At 48.6% G+C, this 24,059-nt stretch overlaps 4 protein-coding genes across 6 annotated transcripts; 2 read left to right on the top strand and 2 right to left on the bottom strand.

The window, feature by feature from the left end:
* The first annotated feature begins 1,098 nt into the window (after window positions 1-1,098).
* On the top strand, window positions 1,099-3,353 carry LOC100122741 (methionine aminopeptidase 1). Its single transcript, XM_008213310.3, has 6 exons — window positions 1,099-1,453; window positions 1,560-1,611; window positions 1,722-1,957; window positions 2,029-2,251; window positions 2,325-2,600; window positions 2,681-3,353. The coding sequence occupies exons 1-6, from the start codon at window positions 1,343-1,345 to the stop codon at window positions 2,911-2,913; spliced, it is 1,131 nt and encodes a 376-aa protein (XP_008211532.1). The 5' UTR covers window positions 1,099-1,342; the 3' UTR covers window positions 2,914-3,353.
* On the bottom strand, window positions 3,350-9,447 carry LOC100678984 (putative mediator of RNA polymerase II transcription subunit 26). Its single transcript, XM_003427513.4, has 8 exons — window positions 7,903-9,447; window positions 7,033-7,247; window positions 6,173-6,645; window positions 5,887-6,062; window positions 5,413-5,805; window positions 5,072-5,332; window positions 4,663-4,977; window positions 3,350-4,417 (listed from the first exon to the last, which is right to left on the bottom strand). The coding sequence occupies exons 1-8, from the start codon at window positions 7,906-7,908 to the stop codon at window positions 4,211-4,213; spliced, it is 2,046 nt and encodes a 681-aa protein (XP_003427561.2). The 5' UTR covers window positions 7,909-9,447; the 3' UTR covers window positions 3,350-4,210.
* A 123-nt stretch (window positions 9,448-9,570) lies between these two features.
* Window positions 9,571-18,213, bottom strand: LOC100678819. Of its 2 annotated transcripts, none has more exons than XM_003427426.5 (6): window positions 16,660-18,213; window positions 14,472-15,095; window positions 13,017-13,314; window positions 11,915-11,989; window positions 10,560-11,461; window positions 9,571-10,224 (listed from the first exon to the last, which is right to left on the bottom strand). In XM_003427426.5, exons 1-5 carry the CDS (start codon window positions 16,714-16,716, stop codon window positions 10,608-10,610), a joined length of 1,908 nt encoding a protein of 635 aa, XP_003427474.2. In that variant the 5' UTR covers window positions 16,717-18,213; the 3' UTR covers window positions 9,571-10,224; window positions 10,560-10,607. The 2 variants fall into 2 exon arrangements, with proteins under 2 accessions (XP_003427474.2, XP_016840954.2); XM_016985465.2 differs by lacking the exon at window positions 16,660-18,213 and adding an exon at window positions 16,565-16,615.
* Window positions 18,214-18,313: 100 nt separating this feature from the next.
* Window positions 18,314-23,393, top strand: LOC100122769 (protein spaetzle). 2 transcript variants are annotated; one of them, XM_031929030.2, is made up of 7 exons: window positions 19,871-20,146; window positions 20,217-20,351; window positions 21,526-21,637; window positions 21,712-21,929; window positions 22,048-22,119; window positions 22,551-22,654; window positions 22,804-23,393. In XM_031929030.2, exons 2-7 carry the CDS (start codon window positions 20,316-20,318, stop codon window positions 23,057-23,059), a joined length of 798 nt encoding a protein of 265 aa, XP_031784890.1. In that variant the 5' UTR covers window positions 19,871-20,146; window positions 20,217-20,315; the 3' UTR covers window positions 23,060-23,393. The 2 variants fall into 2 exon arrangements, with proteins under 2 accessions (XP_032455324.1, XP_031784890.1); XM_032599433.1 differs by having other exon boundaries at window positions 18,314-20,351.
* The last annotated feature ends 666 nt before the right edge of the window (window positions 23,394-24,059 follow it).

Genomic DNA, 24,059 nt, shown 5'->3' with positions numbered 1-24,059 from the left:
GCTGCTGCTGCTGCGGCCGCCGCTGTGCCACTGATACACACACATGTGCACACAGGGTGGGGGCGTGCCAGAGATTCAGGGGAAGGTGCGCCGTCGGCCTCCCCGTAGGTATATATACCTCTATACATGAAGCGCCTCACTTGTACACGAGACTTTCAATTTTATTCAATCGATTTCGTTGCATCCGCGAGCCGCAAAGCCGCCGCGGCGGCGATTCTCTGCTACTGCACGCAGAGCAGCGTCCGATGAGTTGTGTTGCGGCGCTACTTTTGATTAATTGCCCGACTTCTGCTCTATAATAACTCGAGAGCTCTCCCGCTAAGCGCATATCCGCTCTCGCTGGCGCGCGATGTGTTTTCGCGTTGTTGTTGTTGTTGTTTTATTATTTTTTTTCAACTTTCTTCGATTCAATAACAGCACATGCAGAAGCAGCGAGTGTAACTCTCCCGCGCTCGTTTATGCTCTTCCGAGCGCGTCAAGAAGGCGCACTTTCTCGACGAGTTTATACACTTTGCAGCACGCGAAACAGTCGGACGAAACAGACTGCGTTAAAAAGCCTCGATTCCGCGTAAATTTAGCTCTCTTTTTCCCGCGCAGCGGCAGCTCCAATATAGGAATCGCCGTTGTGCTCGCTGGCCGCGCACACGCAACACGAGAAACAAGGCTAAACGCTGTGCGCTCTCTCTCTCTCTCTCTCTCTCTCTCTCTGATGTGTGCAACATGTGAGAGAAGACACACTCTTCCTTGACGCGCCAAGATGCTGCTGCATGCCGCGATGCAGAAAAAAATGTATGAGAAAACGCGCGACTGCCGTTCTCGGAAGAGGCTGCTACTACTGTCTATAAGACTCTGTAAGTGGCGATGAGAGACCCGGCTTGTTTGCCGTTTTGCGGCGGCTACACTTGCTTTACTGCTCTCGCTCCGCTGAGCGAGACAGATTCGCGCTATAAATACTTACTCTCGCGCGATGGCATTCGTGAGCTCGATGCCTTGAGATTGATGTCGTTCGAGCGAGCCACGATATATCGATTGAATTTGTTTTTCCAAGTTCTGCTAATGCGCTTACGATGATTGGGGAGAATTAAGCAATTCAAAGATTCGTCGGATTCGGCTTATTATCGGCAACTAGTTCCATCTGGCGCACTAACGCGACAGATTCCCATTACGCAATGTTGTTCCACCGATAAAGTCACTCGCGAGTCGCGACGGCGCACACATTTCGAAGCTTGCAGCGGCGAGCGAGCCAAACACTGCGCGCTGTGCAACTCCTCGTCGCGTTTTTTCTCCGGAGTCCGGATCAGTCCAATATTTCCGTAGATCGAGTTCAGGCGATTTTTCAGAAATGCCGCAGACACAGGGTTCGTGCGAGACACCGGGCTGCAAGGTGCCAGCCAGTCTGCAGTGTCCGACTTGCCTGAAAATCGGAATCAAGGGCTCCTTCTTCTGCACCCAGGTGAGAGCCCTGTACCTATAACCTATAACCTCTGAAGCCCCATAACCTTTCGGAATTGTATCCTCTGCAATTGCTCTTGACGATTAATTGCGCTTGATTGTTTCAGGATTGCTTCAAGAGCAGCTGGAAATCACACAAGCTCCTGCACCAGCTAGCCAGTTAGTAAAAATAGAATGCTCGAACGCATTATTATTAGACTGTTTATATGTATTTTTAACTTGCCATTTGGAGTCATTGAACTGAGTTAATACCGATGCTTGCTTAACAGAGGGGGACAACAAAAATCAGTCCGAAGAATACAACCCCTGGCCGTACTATCATTTCACTGGGAAACTGCGCCCAGCACCCAGAGAGCTCGTTCGCACAGTGCCCGAGTCCATTGGAAGACCCGATTATGCTACACACCCAACTGGTATTCCCCTCAGTGAACAGGCAGTTCTAAGCGCTGCACAGATCAAAACTTTGGATGACGAGGAGATCGAGGGGATGCGAGTGGCTTGCAAGGTATTTGTTCCTTCTATGAAAATCCCTGATCGATTGAGGGTTGTTTTTTGATCAAAATTGATTATTATCAGCTTGGAAGGGAAGTCCTGGATGAGGCAGCAAAGGCTTGTGATGTTGGAGTGACAACCGCAGAGATAGACAGGATTGTGCACGAGGCATGCATTGAAAGAGACTGCTACCCGTCTCCATTGAACTATTATCAATTTCCAGCCAGTTGTTGTACTTCGGTGAATGAGGTGATTTGCCATGGAATTCCAGATAAGAGACCTCTAGAAGATGGTGATATCTGTAATGGTGTGTACAAAACATTGCCTTTGTCACTGATTCTTTAGACTACTTTCATTTCAAACAAAATATTCATTTCCAGTTGACATAACGGTGTACCACAATGGTTTTCATGGAGATTTAAATGAGACCTTCCTTGTTGGAAACGTCAAGCCAGAGGTGAGGAAACTTGTAGAGGTGACTCACGAGTGCCTTCAGAAAGCTATTGAAATTGTTCGACCTGGAGAGAAATACAGGGAAATCGGAAATGTCGTTCAAAAACACGCCCAAGCACATGGTTTCAGTGTTGTAAGAAGTTATTGTGGACACGGGATTCACCGTCTGTTTCATACTGCTCCCAATATTCCACACTATGCCAGTAAGTTGTGTTGCAAGTAAAATATTTAAAATATTAATCCAAACTTGGTCTACAACCGAAACATTCCCGATTATTTTTAGAAAACAAAGCTGTTGGAGTCATGAAAGCTGGACACGTTTTCACTATTGAACCGATGATTTCTCAGGGCACATGGCGCGATGTAATGTGGCCCGATGACTGGACCGCAGTAACCTCTGATGGCTTGTGGTCGGCGCAGTTTGAACATACGTTACTGGTTACCGAGACCGGCTGTGACATATTAACAAAACGGTTTACCAACGATGGCAGTCCCTGGTTTATGGATCGCTCTTAGTAAATAACGTTAAGTCGTTTTTTTATGTAAATAAAAAAATGTTCATTATATCCGGCGGAATAAAACTTTAAAATGAACAATTCATAATTTCAATGAGTATTTAGACACATTCGCTTATGAAATAACCAAAATGAACTATTACACTGACAAACGTAACTTTATTATTTTTTGTGCAATCTTCTGACACCTGTATGATTTTTTACTTGATTTTTCCGATTGCTATAGTCAGGTTTTGTTCTAAACCAAAAATAGAATGATGACTTTTGTATGTCACAAAGAAATATATGCAAATTCAATTTTTTTTAAACCTTTTTAACGTATACACTTTCTGATGCAAGGCTGGTTGAAAATTGTAACTTACTCAGGATGCCATGTATTTTTTTATGTCTGGTTTGACATAATTAATTTGAAGTTAAATGAATTTTTGTACAGTGTATTAATCTATTTGTAATTTATTCTCTTATTCAAATACACCTTATAGTAATACACGTATTTTAATGACGTCATTAGAATCTTTTGATTGCATGCGAATTCGTCAGTTTTCGATAAAAATGTTACACCTATTACATTTTTCACTAAATAAATAAATATACATTTAAATTTGATCACCAGAGAATAATTTTATACTTCGCCATATACGATCATATACGCTTATTTATGCGGTTATACATGATTATACATAAATTATACACAGCCGTATACGATTATATAATGGCAATATATGATAAGAGTTTATATATTGTTATATATAGGAAGGCATACAGTTGTATACAGATCACTTTTTCCCGTAGAAAGATTCACTTTTATAAAAATTGCCAAGGACAGAATACGATTGGAGAATCGCTATATCTGCACGAAATTTCACTAACCAATAAATAGATAATAAATAAATACATAAATAAATAATTATAAAAATATCGATAAACGCATCAGAACGTATTTGATAATTCATTGATGTATGCAACGATTCTGGGATCAAGTATTTTCTCACTCGATTCGCGCTTGAACGTAAAAATGCACCGAGAAAGTTTTAGTCAGTCGAATTTCCTTAAATTACAATTTCATCGGTGCTATTCTGAATTCCTACTTCTTAAGCATAAGGTAGATATCTATAGCAAAATCAGAAGGCAATTTGGTTTTCTGTATACGAGGACAAAAGACGCGAGCGTCCGTACGACATAAAATACTCATAATATCGCTTCCCACGTGCAGAGGGAAAAAGTACGAAAGTCCATTTAAAAATCTCTATCTAGGTATGCATATAGATTCGCCGCCTATTTCCCGACGACGAGCTAATTCAATTCTTCGAAACGATGCGAGATCCGAAATTCGTGTCTTCCGACGAGGGCTCATTTTCCCTCGGTACGTCCGCCTCGTCGCTCTCGTATTCATAATCATCGGCAGCGATCTCTCTCTCCTTCTCCGAGCCGTCTTCCGGAACAAATATTCTCAAGGGCTTGTTGTCTTGGCCGTCTTGACTTTGCTGTTGGAATTTGTCTTTTTCCTAGAACAATCAGTGAGCGACAAGCTTAAGTATGTTTGCAGAATAATCCGTAGCTCTGCCTTTAAATTGAAAACTCTCGGACATTCGTTGGCACTGGCGATTCGATAAAACTTTCAGCGAGGAAAAAGTGCGCAAAAGTGCGAAAAAGTGCGATCAGGGAGAAGAAGGTTGCTCGTTAACGAGTTTATCGCCAAGCGATGAATTTTCCGTCAAGAGCGTTGGAGTATGAAAGTCGCGTGTCTCACCTCTTGCCAGCGCGCCTGCTGTTCCTCCCTTATCTTCTGCCTAGCGTAGAAGGACTTTTGGCGTTGACGCTCGTTGAATCTGTCCGCGCTGCTCTGCTCGCTCTCCTCGTCCTTGTGGTTCGCCGGCATCGGCTGGTCGGACTGCGGCTGTTGGCTTTCCTTTGACTGTTGCTGCTGCTGCTGCTTGGCTCGAAGTTGACTAATGAGCTGACTGTTTACATTCCCCGCTGCTGCGAGGGCCGCTAGTTTCTCAGCCGCGTCGCGGTTTGGCAGCGTAGTGTAGAACTGCGAGGCGACGCTCTGCTCGCCTCCGCTCTGTAAAATCAGCCGATAACGTGGATTAATTATCATAGCCTAGATTATCGATTTAGCTTATAATAACGCGAGTTAAACGCTAAGAAAATTTCACCTTGCTAAAATAGGTCGTGGGCTTGACGAAACCGAGGGAACTTTCGAACTCGATGTTGTTTTCCTCCTGCTCGCTCGGGTCCGCTACATTGACCTCCTGCTGGCTGATCTCCGAGGCTTCGGGCGCCAGGCTGTAATCTGCGGTCACTCGTCCGGAAGCGTAATTCTGATCGATGTATATATTCTGCTGTTGCTGCTTCTGCCGCTTGCTGCCCTGCTCTTCGTAGTTGAAGGAATGCAGCGTCGGCTGCGAGAAGGTCGCCTGTGCTCATCAAAGCCGCCCATCATCGTTAAATTATTTCTTTACGGACTGGAAGAAAAAATGGCGTCGTCTTCGCTCACCCTTACGGCGGCGCTCTGGTCGTCCTGCTGTCCCTGCAGTATCTCCGACAACTGCTGCTGCAGTAGGTGCTGCTGTATCTGCGGCTGTTGGTTCAGCGAGTACTGCTCGGTCAGTTGCGCGGGAAAGGTGTTGAGCACCTCGTAGAGCTTCGCGGCGGACATGGGCGGCCCGGCGGCGACCGGTTGGCCCACGTGCAGATCCGCGGCGCCTTGCGCCTGCTGATGCTGCTGCTGATGCTGCTGCTGCTGCTGCTGAGCGGCGGACGAGCCGCCGCCGACGTGCATCGAGCTGTGGAGATTGGCCTGCATGGACGGGCTCGAGTCGAGCTGCTGCTGTTGCGTCGACCGCGAGATGCCCGACGACGAGGGGTGGCTCGCGTAGACGTCGTTGGCCTGGAAAGCGCGCGAGTCTGAGTATAAGTAAGTTATTGTATTTGTTCGCGAAGCGTGAAATCGAGGCCGACGGAGCCGAACCTGCTGGTCGTGGACGATCGAGGTGGAGTAGTGCGCGGTGTCGAAGTCGGTGGTGAAGTAGCTGCTCGGCGGCACCGAGTTGACTTCGTTCGATTCCGTCACCTCGTACTGATGATGCTGCGGAACGCTGCTCGAGTGGGACGACGGCACGAGTCGCTGGTTCAGTATACCCGTATCTGCGAGTAGCGACAAAGAGCCGTGAGTATAGCTATATACACATCAAGCATTCTTCTCCCTAGCTCTCACATGCGTCACGCGAAAAAAGCGCGAAAAATCTATAGCGAACCTTGGCCATTGAAAACCGTCGCGTAATCGACCTGAGTGACGGAGTAGGGTCTCCGCGGAGTTTCTTCCGGCTTGTTGGCCTGTTGCTGCTGCTGATGCTGCTGCTGGTAGGACTTGCCGTTGGCGCCGGGAGCCAAGTTCGGCGCGGGTATCGTGTGTATCGGGCCCTTGTCGTCATCGAGGGCGGCCCTGTGAGTCTGCAGAGCGGCAGCCACTACTTCCGCTCGATTGTATTCCGGGCTAAATAGTTGCGGAACTTTGCCGATCGACTGGAAGTCCTTGGGGGGCGTCGGCTGAGGCGGCGGCAGCGGCGGCGGCGCGCGTTGCGCCGGTGGTGGTGGAACGCCCGCCGAGCCAAAATTGCTCATGATAGCGAGGTTCGAAGGCAGCGGCGGGCTCTTGTTGTACGGGTTCGACAGGACGTTGAACATCGGGGACGGCGGCGGGGCTGGCGGACTCGGGGGACGACGGAACCTGCGTGTGCATCGGCATATTGATATTTTCTCTCGCGCAATGCTCGTACAAGCGTAATATTACGATTTAAGGAGTCGGGTTACACGCGTACGCGCGGGAGTTTTTACAAAAACGGACATAACCTTGAACGCCTGAGCTAGCCCGCTGAAAGGGCTGTTTCTCTCTCGACTGATATTACACGCAGGTGTATACAGTGCGTGAATAAGCGCGCCTCGTACATCATTAAAAACACAACTCGCTTGGCTAGAGAAACGCGATCATCAGCGAGAGGATTTGTGCGGCGCGCTATTAAAAATCCATGAATCGCGCGCTCGCCTTTTAATTACAGACCATGTCTCTTGGAAAGTTTACGGAGCTTGATCGAGGCAGCTAATCACTGCGGCTTACCTGTAATTAGGCGGCTTGAAGAGCGGCGGCCTCTTGTGAGGAAAGTTGGGGCCGATGTGTACGGAGTTGCCCATGGGGGGCATCCTCGGGCCGGGTGGCCAGGACTTTTTGAAAATCTGAGGCGGCGGCAGCGGCGGCCTCCTGAACTTGTACTGCGCCTCGGCCTGCAGGCAGAGCATCGAGAGGGCCAGTAGCCAGCAGAGCCAGCTCGTTTTCTGCAATAAGTCAATAATCGTATACGCTCGGCTTGATCGAATTTTCGAGCCGTTATACAAAGCTAGCGCAGGCAGGCAGGCAGGCAGGGAATTTCTCTCCCGGCTAAACGGATTAAACGGTACTGCATATCCGAGCGGCGAAGCGCTCCCGGTGTTGATAAACAAGTCGCGTGCAGCCTTGTGTGCGCGAGTAAGAGTCTCTCTATGAGCGCGCGGAAGTGGCACGCTGTGCCACATTGCTCGCTCGCGATCGGGAAAAGCGCGGAGATAAGCCGTAGGGGAAAAAACTGGCTATATGGCTACTGCTTCCGGCTGTATATCGATCGGACCGATTAGAAACGCGTGTCGGCTCTCATCGTGCACACACGGAGGGTATAGGGCTGATATGGCTCCTCGACACTGCGTCTTCTGCTTCGCTGAATATGATGCTCTCTCGTCGATGGTGATTAGCTGCAGGATTCCGCCCTCGGCGAAAGAGTTTTAGACGGGCGTGAAAAATGACCGAGTCCAAATGACCCGCCTAACTTATTCAGTGGTGATTAATTTATTTACTCGTCTGCGTACAGGTTCGATTCGATTATATAAGGCTAGCCGACACTTGAATCGGAAGCAGAGTTGTTTTTTTTACGTATAAGGAGAAATTAAGAAAACTGACCTTCATGGTGGTTGAAAAAATGAAATCGGCCGATCCAGCGATGCGATCGTAGAGAAGAGCGTCTGTCGCTGCGGATCTCGGCGTCGAGGATTAGTCGGCTCGGAAGCACTTGGCTATTCTGCACGCAATTAGGTCATTGTCCTTCATTTATACTTTCGAGAAGGTGCCGACCGGCGCGAGCGTGTCTTCCTCTCCTTCCCGTTTCGTGTCTGCCGCTGCCGCCGCCGCCGCCGCCGAGGACGACTACGTTGTACAGCGTCGTCGTTCCCCACTTGCGCCTATGGCGTTCACTCTCTCAACTCCTAACTCTCTCGCGCGCGCGGGAGAGCACTTCTCTCTGATCGAGCCATACGCAGCTATACAGCTATATACGCAGACGCGTGTGTCCAAATGGACGTACATACTACTCGTCGAGAGAGCGCTTGTACAGCTGCTGCTCCGATGCGGCGCTTAATACTCTCCACCTCTCTCTCTCTCTCTCTCTGCGTGTAGTGCTGCGTGGATATGCAGTAGGTATAAAGCCGATGTCCGATGCAGGTCCGGTTGACCGACTCTGCTCAGAGAGCGCTGCGCAGCTCGCGCGAAACTCTTTCTCTCCGCGAGCGCGCGCTTAATTCCCCGACAGTATAACATCCGCGTCGGCTGCTGCCGCGTCATTTAACTTTATTGTTTTTCCTCCTCTCTTTTGCTTTCCCCCATATCCAACTCGTTAGCTCGAATCAGTTGCGATTCGTCGTTTTAGCGGGCAATCTCTTTCCCCCCGTGCCCCCTTTATTAATACACTTTGCCTAGAGTCCCACTCGAATTGCGCTGCTGTGTAAGATGTTCTCTTCCGTCGCTCCGCGGGCTGTATTTCATTATTATGATTTCTCTCCGTGTCTCGTATCTCTCTCTCTCTCTCTCTCTCTCTCTCTCTCTCTCTCTCTCTCTCTCTCTCTCTCTCTCTCTCTCTCTCTCGAAGAGCTGCATAGCGCTGTACCGAGCTCTCCGACTTGAATGCATGTCGTTCTGGCTTTCCTTATTCCGTAAGAATTTACCTTGCTCTCTCGCTCTCGCTCTATGTCTCTGGGAATATTGCAGTGCCCGTATATCTACCAAATTGAAATAAAATTTCGTCGCGCTTTTAGCACAATAAACATCGCGGAGTGTGTGTACACGCTTTTCTAACAAGACACCGGGAGCTGTTTGTCGACCTCATGCACCGATTATTTTTCTGCTTCTTCGAGGCATAACGGTTTTTTCACACCGTGTCTCTCGAGCTAGAGCTAACTGTTTGCCTCCTCAAGCTCCGCACTCTATTCGTATGGTAATTTTAATTTTCGTTTTTTTCCTCTCTGCTTATGTGTTTCATTTCTCTCTGTGTATGTGTGTGTGTGTGCGCGTGTGTTTCGCTCGTAAATTAATAATATCGCGCGCGCGCGCGCGCGCGATGTACTTTCATTTCAATCCGAAGTTTATTTGCGGAAAATACTCGCTTTTGATTTCCGTGAAATTCGATGGATTATTCGTTCGGACTACTACTGCCACACGGCATACGCGCGCACATAAATGTTAATTATGCTCGTGCCAATTAAATCGTTAATGCACACCGTATGCATCGGAGGGGGGAGAAACATGATATGCGTTAAGATTATATCGCAAATAATTCTTCTCCGCTTGCTCGATATATTTCAGAATAATATTGATATCAAATTTTATTATCAAACAAACAAATCTCGTACACTGGATACAATATTTTACAGCTACTATGTGTAATCGCTCGACGTAACATAAATAAAAAAAATAAAAAAAAACGGTATAAAAACTTTGATTTTTCCTGCTGGAGGTAACTGCATAAAGAGAGCGGATACCTTCGAGGTATCGCCTTTGGTTTAAACAAACCATCATACACAACTACGAAGCTCTATTACATGTATATTTTATACAAAAATAATAATCAAGGTATACTCTCCGCACACTGCTGCACTGCGTAACTTTGACGGGCGTCTGCACTTTGCGGCAATTTCACAAATGTACAGTATGCAATTGAAAGAGTCGCAGACGCGCAAAGTACGCGCGCGTGCTACATTTTCTATATTTACAGAATAAATTAAAAAGATCGCGGATTCCACACGAGACACGTGTAGTTGTCGAAGAATTAATGAATATAATGGCGTGCTGTGGAATCGAAACTCGAGAGAGCTGGAGATCTTGGTCGCTTCAGTCTGCCGCTAGCAACAATCGTTTGATCCAAATCTGCCCTCGTGGTCCAGACCTTTCAACCCATTGGCCAAGTTCGTCGATAGTAACCATACCGTGGATAGTAAGCGTACGCGTATACCACTGGAAAAATGACAGAATTCTTTAGTCTCTCCTCTCGCGCATCAGACATACCGAGTGACTAAAATAGACCATTCATCATCATCGAAACCTCGGGCAATATAACGCGCGCAAATTACACGCGCAGCGATTCAACAGGTGTTTAAACGTCGGATCATTTCCGTGAAATTTGAGGCTTCTTCGATACAGCCGCTTTCGCGTGCATCTATAAAAAAGACTTGACGACTTGGTTGACCTACCTATGTGTGTTCCCCCCCCCCCCCATCCGGCATCCATTCTTTTTCCTCCAAATAAAAAGTATCCCGAACGCTGCGTCTCGCGGAGAAAAGAAACGTTACCTTTGCATCATCGATATACACGCAATATCTCATACGATCCGCGCGTCCCTATATCCTATGGGTCCTCAAGCTGTCGGCTCGGCGCTTTCGCAGCTCGTACTCGAGGGACTTTTGAACCTCGAAGTCCGGCCTGTATCTCGTGTGCAGCTTGCCCATCGGGGGGATCGAGTTCAGGTGGCCGTAGCCCCCGGGGGCGGGCTTGTAGTACTCCGGCCCGAGGATGGGAATTTTGAGAGGCCCCTGCATGGCCACCACGTGGAGTCCAGGCGGATGGGGCTGTCTGTGCTGGGCATATCCGCCGGACTCGAAGCCGGTGATGTCGTGGTCGGATATCTCGATGTGGATGTCCGGCGAGCTGTGAGCCTGGATCTGGGGCCTGAGCTGAGGGTAATTGTAGTGCGGGTGGGCGTCCGGCGCTCCGTACTTCGAAGGTGGCGGCGGGCCGTAAGCCACGTTCTGCGGCGCCGGGGCGTACTCGTCGGGATTTTTAAAGTTCACCGGCGGAGGCTCGTACTTCGGAGGCTGCTGCGCCGTTTTGTCGTCGTCGGGACCGTTACCGAGAGGCGGATAGAGCTCGTAATTGTCTTGTTGATTGTGCTCTTGCAATTGCAGAGCGTTGCCGGGGGGAATGGCGGGGGGCTCATCGACTGATTGTATTTCGGGGGCTTTTAAATTGTCGGCTTGGTAGAAGTTGGAAGTTCCGGCCAAGTTGCCGACCACGTCTTTAATATTGAAGCTCGGCTTCGGGGCCTCGGCCTCCTCGATTTGCACTTGCTCCGTCAGCTGATGGGGCTCTGCGTGTTGGATGTCAGTGTCGTAGTGGCCCGGTTGCAACTGCTCCGTGTGGTAATCGATAGACGGCGATGGTTTGCCGATCAAAAGACCAGGTTGAATACTCTCGTCTGTAAACGTAACGTCTGTCAGTTTGGTCTACTAGGCTGCGTTTGCCAGTGTTAGTCGAGCATCGAGTTTTTAACCGTTAATTATCGTCCCACATCATGTCAAATTATACTCAGTTCACCTGCGATTGCGTAAGCGAGACCCTGCCGAAAGCATATTTTATTTATTTATTTATTTATTTTTTTTTTTTTTCGCAAACTCATTTCGTGTTTACGTGCGGTACACGTGTTAATTTCAAAGCGTATACTCTGCATTGCTACCTGTATTAATGTTTATTAATGTAGTTTTTCAGAGAATAGGGATGGGTGGTTTTACTCTGGAGTCCCCAGGAATGCGCACAAAGTTAATTTTCATATCGTTGCATCTCTCGCGCGTATGAGCCGAAAAAAAAAATTATTTTCAATGAAAAAAGCGCTGCACAGTAGCTGGTGGTATAGAAGAAAAAGTTATATTACCATCGGAAGCGGCGCCGAAGGTCGAGTGGTAGGCGTTCGTTGCCGGGGGAGGTCCGTCGTACGTGCTGTCGTGCGCTGCAATAAAACAGAGAAAATATGTAATTATAACGCGCAAAACTGGATTTCGAAACGAAACATTGTATCCGGAATTTTCTCGCGTCGTAGACCTAACGGTGTAAACATATACAAGTTATGTAAAGCGCGGTGGTAAATGTTGCACATTGCGCAATCGTTTTCGCCTTTCGACTATAACGAATAAATAGCGAAAATCAACAAGCTGATATAACGTGGAAAAAAAAGAGACCAAATGACGAAATCAGGTCAAAATACTCTCCTTCATAGCTATCACTGTATATATGCACACTCAGAGCGGAGGGCGGCTGCTCTCGACTGCACCGCTGAAATGTCCTTTCTATATCGAAACTAGTTTGATAGTCTTTTTCTGCGAAATCGCTGATAAATATATCCAAGTACCGCTATTGCGACATAGCTGCAACCCGTGTGTGCAAATATTGTAAGACGAAGTGTTCCGGCGCGGCTGTTTTGCATAAATTCTCCGCGAGATATATAGCAACAAATGATTGTAATCCGCGCCGCGGCGTCAAAAAGTTTCGAGCGCGAAGAATAATAAATAGGCGAATCGAGAGAAAGGGGAGGAGACGCGCTGAATCCACTTATGACTTTTATACTCGCAGCCGAATGGGATTAAACTCGCGGGTATGGCGGAACTGTTTCCCTAACTATACGTATATAAGGAACGAGATTTTTATTCATGTATTCGGCAGAAAAAAGGGGCTGAAACCTTTCACTAATGTCTTCGCCGCTTCCATTTGAACTCGATCCGCGAGACCTATGATTTGCAAGTGATCTAATTCGATCTCTCTCTCTCTCTCTCTCTCTCTCTCTCGTGTGTAGGTATAGGTACACTGCATATCGATCTCAAAATTGGAGCTCGAAGTACCCCCCTCGAAAGTTTGCGCATCCAGCGCTAAACAGTTGATTCAATTTCGTGCGCAGCGCTAACTCGTGTGCGAGAGTATATACGATGCTCCCGATGAGTGAAAAAAAAAAAATGATAAAAGTCCATAATTACAAGTCTCACCGATAACGTGAGCTGCAGGCGCCTCGTAAGCGTAGCCGACGTGTCCTCCTCCGTAGCCTGGATGAGGAGCCGAGGGCGGTTGTACGACGGCACTGGCGGCCAAACTTTTTCCCAGTCCGGTAATGGCGTCACCGGCGCTGCTGATTATCCGTCCCTTCGTCGATACGAGAAAGCCGCTTCCCTTTATCAGCTGACCCTTGAGCGCCAGGACTCCCCCGCCGATCGCCTTTACGGCCTGGATAAGCGTGTTCAAGATCGCTCGCTTGAAGTCCCAGATGCTGAAGCTCTCCTTGCCGTACTGCAATGGCCGAGAGATATGCGTGAGTTTTGCAAACTTTTGGCGCGCTCTAACTGATTAAAAAGGGTAAAATGAGGTTGCAAGTGAACAAATTCGGCTGATCACGGAAACAGTTATTATGGGAAAATGAAAATGGAATTGTCTTTGTCTTTTTTTCCATTCTGGGCCTGTAATGAACAAGCTGGTATGTGTGTGCTGATTCGGAAACTGATTAATTATGTCATATTCAATCAGCTTGCCACTACGCTCGCTCCGTATATAATATCGAATATTCGTTAACAAGGGCAAAGTTATAACTGTTTGAGTAGAGTTATAGTTGTACGTTGCAAAATTCATCATTTACAACTTTCGTTGAATGGTATTATTCTAATTATAATTGCATACCAAACAGTAACCGAAAACAATCACTCGCGCGTTTTATCGTATAATTAATACACGCGATGGGTATCATACCGAATTAAAACGCGGACGATGTTTGGCAATGGATTTTTAACCGAAGCGAATAACGTCGCGATAAACGTAAATTACCGCATCGATAAGCAAACAGAGATAGATAGAGAGAGAGAGAGAGAGAGAGAGACGATAAGTCGCGATACCAAAGCTAGAAAAGGTAGGGAGGACAGCTCGCGTTGGCATCAGAGAAGAGAGGATAAAAAAATGGAAAAACAAGCCGCTCGCGCGCGAGTTTCCCTCCTTAATAGCAAACGGCAACGACCCAGATAAAACGCCTCTCTCATTCCTCTCCGAATGTAGCTGCTGCGCGCGTGCGCCTCTTGCGCGAAACCTCGGAATCTGGTCGGAAACGCGCTTATGAAATATTATCGCTCCTCTGCGCAGCTTCTCGCCGGGGGGAAAAATGCATCGCAACGCGCTAGTCGTTGCATAGGAGGTTAATTAAAATGCGAGCGAATACGAGTTACAGAAGAAGGTCGTCAGGTCTCTAGCTGAGCCAATCGCCCGTTCACCTTCTGCGGGGTGAAAAATGCGAAAAATCGGATTTTCTCTATAACGAGTCGCTCGAAACAAAAGCCATACTCTCGTTTCGAGCACAAAGATGCTACGATGATCCGCCGCCGGCTAAATCTCTAATCCGCTACATGGCCGCGATTTTCCAGCTAAACGGTGTATGCGTAATGCGAAGTGATAATTATACCGACCGAGTGGTAGGCCGGGGGTCCGTAGACGGGAGCGGGGCTCTGTCCGCTCGAGCTGGAGGAGCCCTTGGAGGCCGTGCTGGAGAGCCCGACGACGCTTCCGACGAGCTGGCCGGCCAGTCCGGAGACGAAGGCTCCGGAACCGCCGAGGCCACTTCCGCCCCCTGCTCCGGCGTAGCCGCCGCCGTAGCCGTCCCTCTTGATCCTCTCCTGCATGTAGGACTGCACGCGCTCGTCCTGCATGATCTTGTCGGCGTACTTGTCCAGCGCCTCCATCCTCGCCGGGGTCAGCTGGACGGGCTGGTCCCGCTTGTCCCGGACGTTGTTCGGCTCCGCGCCGAACGAGTCGCTGAAGATCCGGTAGAGCTCGCCCAGGTCGATGGGGATCCTCAGCGACTGCTCGGCCGAGTTGGCCCGGGTGTTCCTCGCCTCCTTGGCGGCCTTGTCCCTGCTGGCTTTGCCGACGCCGATGGGCTGACTCTCGAGCGTCGTCGACCTGCGGAAGGGCGCGAGCCTCTGGAGCTGGGCGGCCGCTGCGCGCGAAAGCTCGCTGCTCTGCTGCTGCTGCTGCTGCTCGGCTGCGGCGGCCATTGTCGCCGTCAAGGCGACAACGAGCAGCACCGGTAACTGGGGAGCGCAAAAAACAGAGAGAATTTCATGAGCCGAGGACGAAGCTACTCGCGAGAAAGTGCGTATGTCAGAAAAAAAAGAAACGGAAGGGAAAATCCAGGACGGCGGCTATTGTCCCGAGAGGCGCGGATAAAAATCATAATATTCGACAAATTGCTCGCTTTGTACACCGTCGTCAATTAGCTCCCCCTCGCGCGAAATTTTCACTTTCGCGCGAGCAACTGCGCGCACTCACGGCGACTCGCAGCTCGATCGATTAAGCGCGAGAGCCCAGCTCGTCAAGTTCGCGCGCGGCTAATGTCCGAAATTGTTGTGTATACGCACGGAGACAGAGAGCGCGCGTAAAGCTCAATTTGCGAGGAGTGAGCAAGTGGAGCGAGCAACGGCTCTCGCGGTGAAAGTTACGGCTGCTGCTGCTGCTGCTGCTGAGAGAAGACCGCGCCGCGCCGGCAACATCAGACGCACTTGGGTTCACATGTCGCCCGCGCGCGTTGTACTCTATGCGGATGCGGTGAAAAGAAAAGGAAAATCGGAGCGAGTCCGAGTCGTCGCAATAATTCACACGCGCGACGCCCACGCGGCTGATTATAAGGGCCGGATTTTTCCCTACGGTGCGCGATTAATGTACGGAAATTCGAGAGCGCGAGCGCATCCGGTGCGTCATGGGAATCTACGTATACGCTGAAGGAGAAAAGGAGAAAGAGATCGGATGAAAGGTTACGAACCGCCTCTAACTTTCACATGTGTGCTCGGCCCGGCTTCACTCTCGCCGGCGTGTATGCGCGCGGCGGGATATAACACAGCTGATGTATTCAACCGCGGAGAGAGAGAGAGAGAGAGAAAGATAGCATTAACATGTATTTTCGATTCGATTAAATTTTTTATTCAGCTATTTCGCCGGCTTTCTCGAAATCTCGACGATTTTTTCCTACGATTTCTAAACGCGCCGAGGCACACAACACTGCTCTTCTTATTCGTTCGAATTTTCATTCCCGCTCGATCCGATCGTGTTTCCCGCGACGCCAGGCGCAGACTTACGTAGAAAGCTTTTTAGGAGAAAGCTTTCCTTGACTTTCTTCGCCGCGCGCGCGCGTGTGTGTGTATGTGTGTGTGTATATTGTTTTGATGTATATAGATAAAACTCGACTAGAAACTTTTGAAAACCCGTTTTCCGATTCGAAAGTGCATCAAATTTACTGGCTTCCATGTGTGAAAAACGACGGATTCACCCCCGTGATTCGAGGGGAAAAAAAAAAACGACGATCAATTAGCCCGGCAAAAAAGGAGCGGACGATCAAAAAGCCATTATTATACACCGCGCTCGATAATCACTTCATCTCCCGCGAGCGCACGTGTCACACCCGCGTGAATGTAGATTCGAAAAAAGCGAGGCTTAAAACAAGAGACGAGGTAGAAAGAAAAAAAAAAAAAGAAGAAGTCGGTTATTCCTGCGGGCTGCACTATACCTTCATGGTAGACTTTCGCGATGGGTCGAAGCTCACGGCACTCTCACTGAACTTACTAACCGGCGCCATCGCTTATTTCTCGTCTTTATACTCACTCCCACTTCCATTCCACGTTGACTCGCCGCCTCGTCGTAGAGCGCGCGCCTCGACATTCGCCTCTCATGCCAATTTCTCGCCCTTCCAGTCTCTCTCTCTCTCTCTCTTTCTCTCTCGCTCACTCGCGTGCAGCGCCGCTCCGCGTTATATAGCTGTTTTAGCCTATAAAACGCCGAACGTCGAAAAAACGACCGGCTCGAAAATGCGCTCCCGTGAGCGCGAGCACTCTAGTTATGTCAGAAATAGCGAGAACGAGAGAGAGAGAGAGAGAGAGAGAGAGAACTTATCACCGATCAGCTGCAGCCGCCCTCGATACACTTATTCGCGTGATGCAATTACGCGCAAGCGTATGCGTGCGCTCGTTATTGATTTGCGAAACGTAGCGCTCGAGATTTATTTATTGCGAATCATCATGTGGATAGATTTTTGCAGTCAACTCGGCTGTTTTAGAAACTCTCTTATTTCCCGATTTCGAGAGAGCCGCCGGCGATTCGTAATGTATTTACGGCCGGTTTGTCAAAAAAACGACAGGACGAAGTGACGTTTCGCCGCGCGACGACTTTTTACCCAGCTACAGTATATTCTCCGGAATAAACAGTTACTTTATACGCGGGGCAATATGTTTTCATAAGAGATTATACTCGAACGCGCGTTAATTAAAAGGAGCCGGTGAAATTCTACGCGCCTCGTTGATACTATATATATATATCTATAATCGCGTTATTCCTCAAAGCCGAGTTTTCAATCCTTCCTGCGGCCGAACTTTCGGAAAGCACTTTTGCGCTCTCGACGCGAACCGACGAGGTATAACATATTTTGAATAGGCCAAACTCGTTATGTGCGTTCGAAATCTCCGCGAGAGCTATTTCTGTGTCACGAACTTATTTACCCCACGGAATAGCGAGGAACAGCGTCGATTAACATGGGTTATTACATCAACAGCTCGCTGTTCCTTATAGCTGTAGATATGGTAACCAGTGTCGAATTCGTCGCTGTTACTCGCTATTCCTCCTATTTCTTTTTACATATGATAGCCCTTATAATCTACGTTCTCTCTGCCGCTGCAGAGGGTGTAATGTGTCGGGGCATGCGAGTGACGCGCTGCACTAACGATAATAATATCCCCGTGTGTATAAGTCTCCGGCGCGGCTTTTTGATCCTTTGAAACATTCTGAATAGGCGCTCGCGCGGCAGATCCGGTGTTTATCCAGTTTACGCGAGGATTACGCGCTTTCAAAGGCTGCTTTCTCGGGAAAAAAAAATTCGCCGATCCCTTATTTCTCGCGCGCGACCCATATGCCTAGACTTTTCACGAGGCGCTATGCCGCATCGGGCATATACTTTGTATCGCGCGATGGCAAACAGCTCATGGGATCCGAGTTTTTCCGCAGCTGCAAAATGGAATATTATATTTATAAATAGAGTCATTACGTCGCGGGGAGGTAGAAAGTCGCTTTGTGTGAAAGCGTATTATTTTTTCTTTTTCACGTGCTTAAAGCAGTTCGATAGTACCGTTTCCGTTTTACTCAACGAGACGTAATGTATGGAGGAAGACACGCAGTTTTGTTTCGTTTCGGTTGAGGCCCGTAGCAAGGGAAACGACGTAATTACCCTTATTGTTATATACGCAGCTCCTTCTTCTCTGTGTGATGCGACGTATCATTAATATCGATGAAAACTGTCGTTTCGCTTTTTTCTTTTCTATACCTCGTTAGAGAACGAAACTTCGTATACACCTATACTATCGCGGTTAGCGTGTTTTCCTCGCTTTTCATTTTCTCCTGCAGCTGCGCTCGAGGATGTACATTGGATTTTCCGCCTCTAATTAAACGTGTGTGTTTTTTAAACAATCGGCTCCGCTGCAAGTTTGCATGAATAAACATAATAGGGCCGCGCGAGCGACGAGGGGGCATGTATATTATATATGCAGACACACGCGAAGAGTAATAAACACGACTGTGTGTTGCGCGAAAAATTCTTTTCCGACTTTCTCACCCCCGCTTCACACAGTATTCGCGTGAAAAACAGGGTTCCAACTATATAACGAAATATTTTATATCGCCCGATGCTAGAGCGTGCCTGATGTAACAAAGATCCGTCCTGATATTTTATGTTAATTGTCGGAAAATGGAAATACGTCTCTCGTGTGCGCGAAATTCGATTCGACGCGGAATCATAGCAGCACATGCGCGCATGTTTAACGCTGCTTTCTTGCGCAGCGTGCGCGGAAAGCCAAATAAGCCTTGATTTATTCCTATATCTCAGAGCTAGCGGAATCAGCAATTTATTTTATTTCATAAAAGCCGCGGAGAAAGTGAAAACAATCACAATAAGGATGCAATATAGAAAGCTTGAAGAACAGGCTTTCGTTGTCATTTTTTTTTTACTTTACTTTACTTTACTTTACTTTTTTATTCTTGCGTCGCCAGCTTGTATTATGATAAGCAAAACGGAACGATGCTTCCTTTATTGCTCTCTCGCGCTGCGCTCGCGAGAGTATATATGCATAAAGTTTTTTTCTCGCTTCGTGCTTACGCGATATAAAACGCCGGATTCGTCGTAACGAGGCTCGCTTGATGTATGCGAATTACTGCGGATAATGGGAACAAAACGCGAGCGAACGCACTGCTATCGCGAATATCGTGCAAAAATATAATGCGTTCTCTCGCGGCATTACGTCGTTCGTTAAACAGCAAATTAATATAGCATACTTTGCTGGCTGATTAAAGCCGGAAAAGACGAAACTCACGGCGTCGAGGATGATCCTTCCATCCCGAGAGACGAGCTCTCTGTGGCTAATTTTAATCAGCCCAGCCTCGCGGCACCGAGAGAGCAGTGCGCTAACAATGATGTCACACGAGTAAACTATCCCAGCGCGCGAACTTGGCAAAAGTTGCCAAAGTCAATAGACGAGTAGGGAGAGGAGGAGAGCGAGAGAGTTGCGCAATAAGTTTAGCGCGTTAGCTAGCGCGAAATTGAAAAAGAGCGGATCGTCGGAGTACATCCGCTCGAAGGAGCGCGCGCGTACGTGCGTGTACACTTAAGAGTCCCGAAGCTCCGACGATCGCGTGACTATACACCTGCGAGCGAGCGAGCGAGCGAGAGAGAGAGAGAGAGAGAGAGAGAGAGGATCCCCACTATATGCATGACCGATGGGCGCTCGGTCTCGCGCGAGTATAGCATCGCACCGGACGCTATGGCTCTCAGCTGTGCCGCTGCTGCCTGTGCCTCAGCTTGGCCAGTCTCCGTACTATATACATATAGCATTTCCGCGAGGCTCGTTAACATATAAACGCGCGTATATGCGCGCATCTACGTACACGAGTTACACAGTGCTGTAAAGTGAAGTTGACCAGCGCAGCAACGGAGTATATTGTATACCGGAGCAGCAAGTGGCTCTCGGCGCTGCTGCTGCTGCTGCTGCGAGATACGCTCGGACTACGGAAGCAGCAGCTATTGTCTGCGTCTGACTCGCGCTCGACGACGGTAAGTTTATTTTCCTTTGCGCCGGGAAGCGCCGCGCATATACTTACTCGCCACTACTGCACTCGGCCAGCTGCAAAGTGCGCCGATCCGGGGAGATGCGCATCACCTGTCGTGAGAGAGAGCACAGGACCTTGCCAGCACCGACCGATGAGATTCGACCAAGGGCAACATGAAGAGGATTGTCCTGCTGCTGTTTGTACTTTCGGTGAGTCTGTGTGTGTGTGTGTGCGCGCGCAACGGGACTTTGCTCGTGCTGCAATCGCTTGTTTTTTCAAAATACCCCACGACGTCACGTTCAACGAGCTAATACGATTATAATTAGTCGACGGAATTTCCGCGCGCGCGATCGCGGTGTGATTGCTATATATAGCTATAGGTGCGCCGTCTGCGAACGCGAGGATCCTTTTTCTGGACGGACAAAAAAAAAATAAACGCCGCACAGCTCATAATAATAGCTCGCGCTGGCTTTATCGCTTCCTGTCGAAGGAAACTTCTTCGCCGTGCTACGCGCGCGTCCTATGCGGATAAAAACTTTTAGAGACTTTAAATTCGTCCATCGCTGCTCTGCGTGAGCTTGTTATGTCCAAGGTTACCGATTTTTTTTCAATTCTGACCGGTCGCTGCAACGCTTGAGTTTATCGATTTGAAAATTGAGCAACGGAGAGCTGGACTATTTATAGGCTTCGCCAGAATCGATTCGACGGTACAGATTCAAACCAGGGTGAAGCTCGGCATGACAGGTTTGTTACCTTTTTTTTTTTTTTTTAACGAGAAACATAACCTCAAAGTCGTCGAGTTATCCGCTCCCACAGAAGAACTAAAAAGTTATATCGCTTCAATTTCAATTCGCGTTCGATCGGTATAATCGATTTTCGAAATATTATATTTCTGTTCGCATTACTGTCGGTCGACGTGTACCTGTACACACACGGCTGCTGGCGTACCCGGGAAAAACCTCGGCGAAGCCTTCAATTTGAGTATACCCGACAATCGCTTGCGCGCGCGCGCGCGTGTATTGGAAAAAACGACGACGGCGCGTATAGTGGAAAAAGCTGGGCTGGCGGTTTTCCGAAAATTACACCGCGATAACGATGCGTCAGCACTAGGCTAACTGGAACGCATAAACGGCGTACGCGGATTTCGACTCGGAAGTCGAATTACACAAGACGATCCTCGAGAAGCTAGATTTCTCCATTTCTTCTTCTAGAGCTGCTGCTGCGGCTACTTTTTTCCTCGCACGGTTCATTTAGCATTAGCCGAGTTTACTCAGTATCAGTGTAAATCAGCTCTTTGCCGGCGCTTCTCGGGATAAATAAAAAAAAAAAAAAAAAAAAAAACGCAGCGCAGTGCAAACTGACATCGATCTCTTTTTTTTCCAGGTATCGAACGAGGCCGAGGCTCTTCCCCAGCTGATCATACCCGTCCAAAATTCTTCGCGATCGGAGTCGGGCTTCTACGTGCAACGGAAAATCTTGACGCACAGAAACTTCGGTAAGCGCAGGGACTTCGATAACTTTGCGCATGTACACACAACAAGTTTTGATAACGTCGCGTCTGATCAAAAGCTGCGAGTGGAGATGACACCGCCGGCAGGACGGATGCGGGAAAAATCATTTTTCCGTCGGACGACGGAGACTTCCCGACGCCTCAGTTTCCGGTTCGTCCGCACTCCGGCTGCGAGAACTCGACCTTCTGCGAGAACACGCCCAACTATCCCAAGGAGTACCTGCAAGCCGCTTTGAGGACGAACAAGGATCTCAAGTTCTTCTCCAGCGATGATCTGGTATCGAATGTCCGATATCCCGCGATACGATGTTTCTTTTTCTTTTTTTTTAATTGCGCACACTCGATCCCCCCGCGACCAAGGCTGAACTGACGATCAACCGGATGTTTTCTTCCAGGTCCTGCCCGACGTGCTGGTGCATCGAGTTAACGCGCTGCCCGACGACGATGCTCCGCTCTGCGAGGCTACCGTGAGTTTATTTTTTTACTTCGTCGATTCGCTCAGCTCGAGTGGGGAGATTAATCAAGCGGGTATAGTTCGGAGAGCTTTTTTTCCGGCGGAATTAAAGTGTCGTTAATTTTCATATTGGCCCCTCGTGAGTATACCTCGCGATCCATCACTCGCATCGCACTTTTATATACTGCACACCTCGTCTGGTGGAGCAATTTCCAAAACTATCATGCCTAAAAAAGTTGGCCGCGTCGAGGCAATTTCTCGGAAAAGCCGGTGCAATTATACAGCCGCGCGCACGTGCGTGAAAGTAGCCAGAGGCGTTGTTTGCAAAGAGAGAGAGAGAGCTTTCAATTACGGCTAACACTAATCAAGTATATAGAGGAGCCGCTGATCGATGAGCGCCGATCAAAGACTTCAATCAATTATCGAGTGATTTTTCCGTTGCAGGAGAAGGTAGTGTATCCGAAGGTCGCCCAGAGCAAGGATAAGGAGTGGCTGTTCGTCGTAAATCAGGAGGGCTTCTCGCAGGGTGTACGGGTGGAAACATGCGGGTGCGTGACTCGACTCCTTTCCTCCTGCATTATCTCGCCTGATGTACATCTCTTTTTCCCGAAAAATACCGACGCGCGCACACCTTCCTAGCCCAGCTCTCGCCATTTGGCCTCTGAAAAATGTCTGTATCGACGTTGCTTTTTCGCAGGAAGGAGAACAACGCGTGCAACCTCATCGAGGGCTTCGCGGAGGGCTACAAGACCGTCTGCAAGCAGAAATACATCTACAGGCAGTTGGTGGCGCTCTCCACGATCGGCCAGCTGAAGCCGGAGAAATTTCGATTTCCCGCGAGCTGCTGCTGTCACATCAAATTCACGGGAAACCCGCTCGGGCTGCGCATGGGTTCGAGCCTCGGCAAGAAAGCCCCCGAGCTGCCGAGCTCCAAGGCGAATCGCGGCAAGTGAAGGGCCTCGTATATTCTTAACTCTCGGATTATTTATTGTGTCGCACCGTCGAGGCGACTGCTGTTATTACCGACGCTTCGCTTTATTATATGTACTATCCTCGAACGAGAAGGCAGTGAAAAATGTCAGATGCATTACGCGCCACGAGGAGCGTATCCGTGGCGGAGAGAAGATCTGTTCAGAGCTACAATGTGATTAAGTATAGATTTACTTATTATAGTTCTTTTATCCCCCTTTTTTCCATAAATGTCCTCGTTTCTACTTACTTTGACAACGCGCCGATATTTGTATGCGCGCTTTGAATATTAAAAAAATAATACAAAAACTCTGCCGATGTCCGACTTGTTTAATCGAGACATCAATGCGGGGGGGAAGTGCAAATATATTTTTATTCACGAGGCGTTGAATAAAAATGAGCGAAAGCTCCTGAAAAAAGTCCGCTGAAAGCCTTATACGAGAGCTTTGCACACTTCGCGCCTAACTTTATTCAAATCTGATGAGTCGGGTCGAGTAGAGAGGAGACAATGGAATGTGCGTATCTCGTGTCGAATCGCAAGAGCTTATCCGCCGAGCGGGGTGAAAAATAAAATCTATGCGTTTATCGCTCTCGAAATGGCTCTGAAAAGCTCCAAAGGAACTCTTAAATCATTGTCCCGCGTTGATTTACGCCGCTGATCGTTGATGTTTGCCTGCGCGATGTACGACAATAAATCATAATGAGAGGAAGTTATCGAGGCCGAGCGGCTCTGGCGCGTAAAGAGAGAAATACCGCGAACGATCTGCGCGAGTCAATGAGAGCTGGAGAAGGAGCATGAGTTCTGTGTGTGCTGGAATCTATTTTTGAGATGCTTATAGTTAATGGACGGCGAATGTAAACACATGCCGAGGAGCTTATCGCTCCGACGCGGACTAACGATTTTCTTTTTCGCGCGAGCGATATACCCTCGACTGTCGCGTGTAAACCTCTGCGTACCTCAGCTTTCGATTAAGCTCTACATCC

This window comes from Nasonia vitripennis, chromosome 4, assembly GCF_009193385.2.
Source record: "Nasonia vitripennis strain AsymCx chromosome 4, Nvit_psr_1.1, whole genome shotgun sequence".
Lineage (NCBI taxonomy): Eukaryota > Metazoa > Arthropoda > Insecta > Hymenoptera > Pteromalidae > Nasonia > Nasonia vitripennis.
This window is presented reverse-complemented; position numbering and strand designations above follow the sequence as displayed.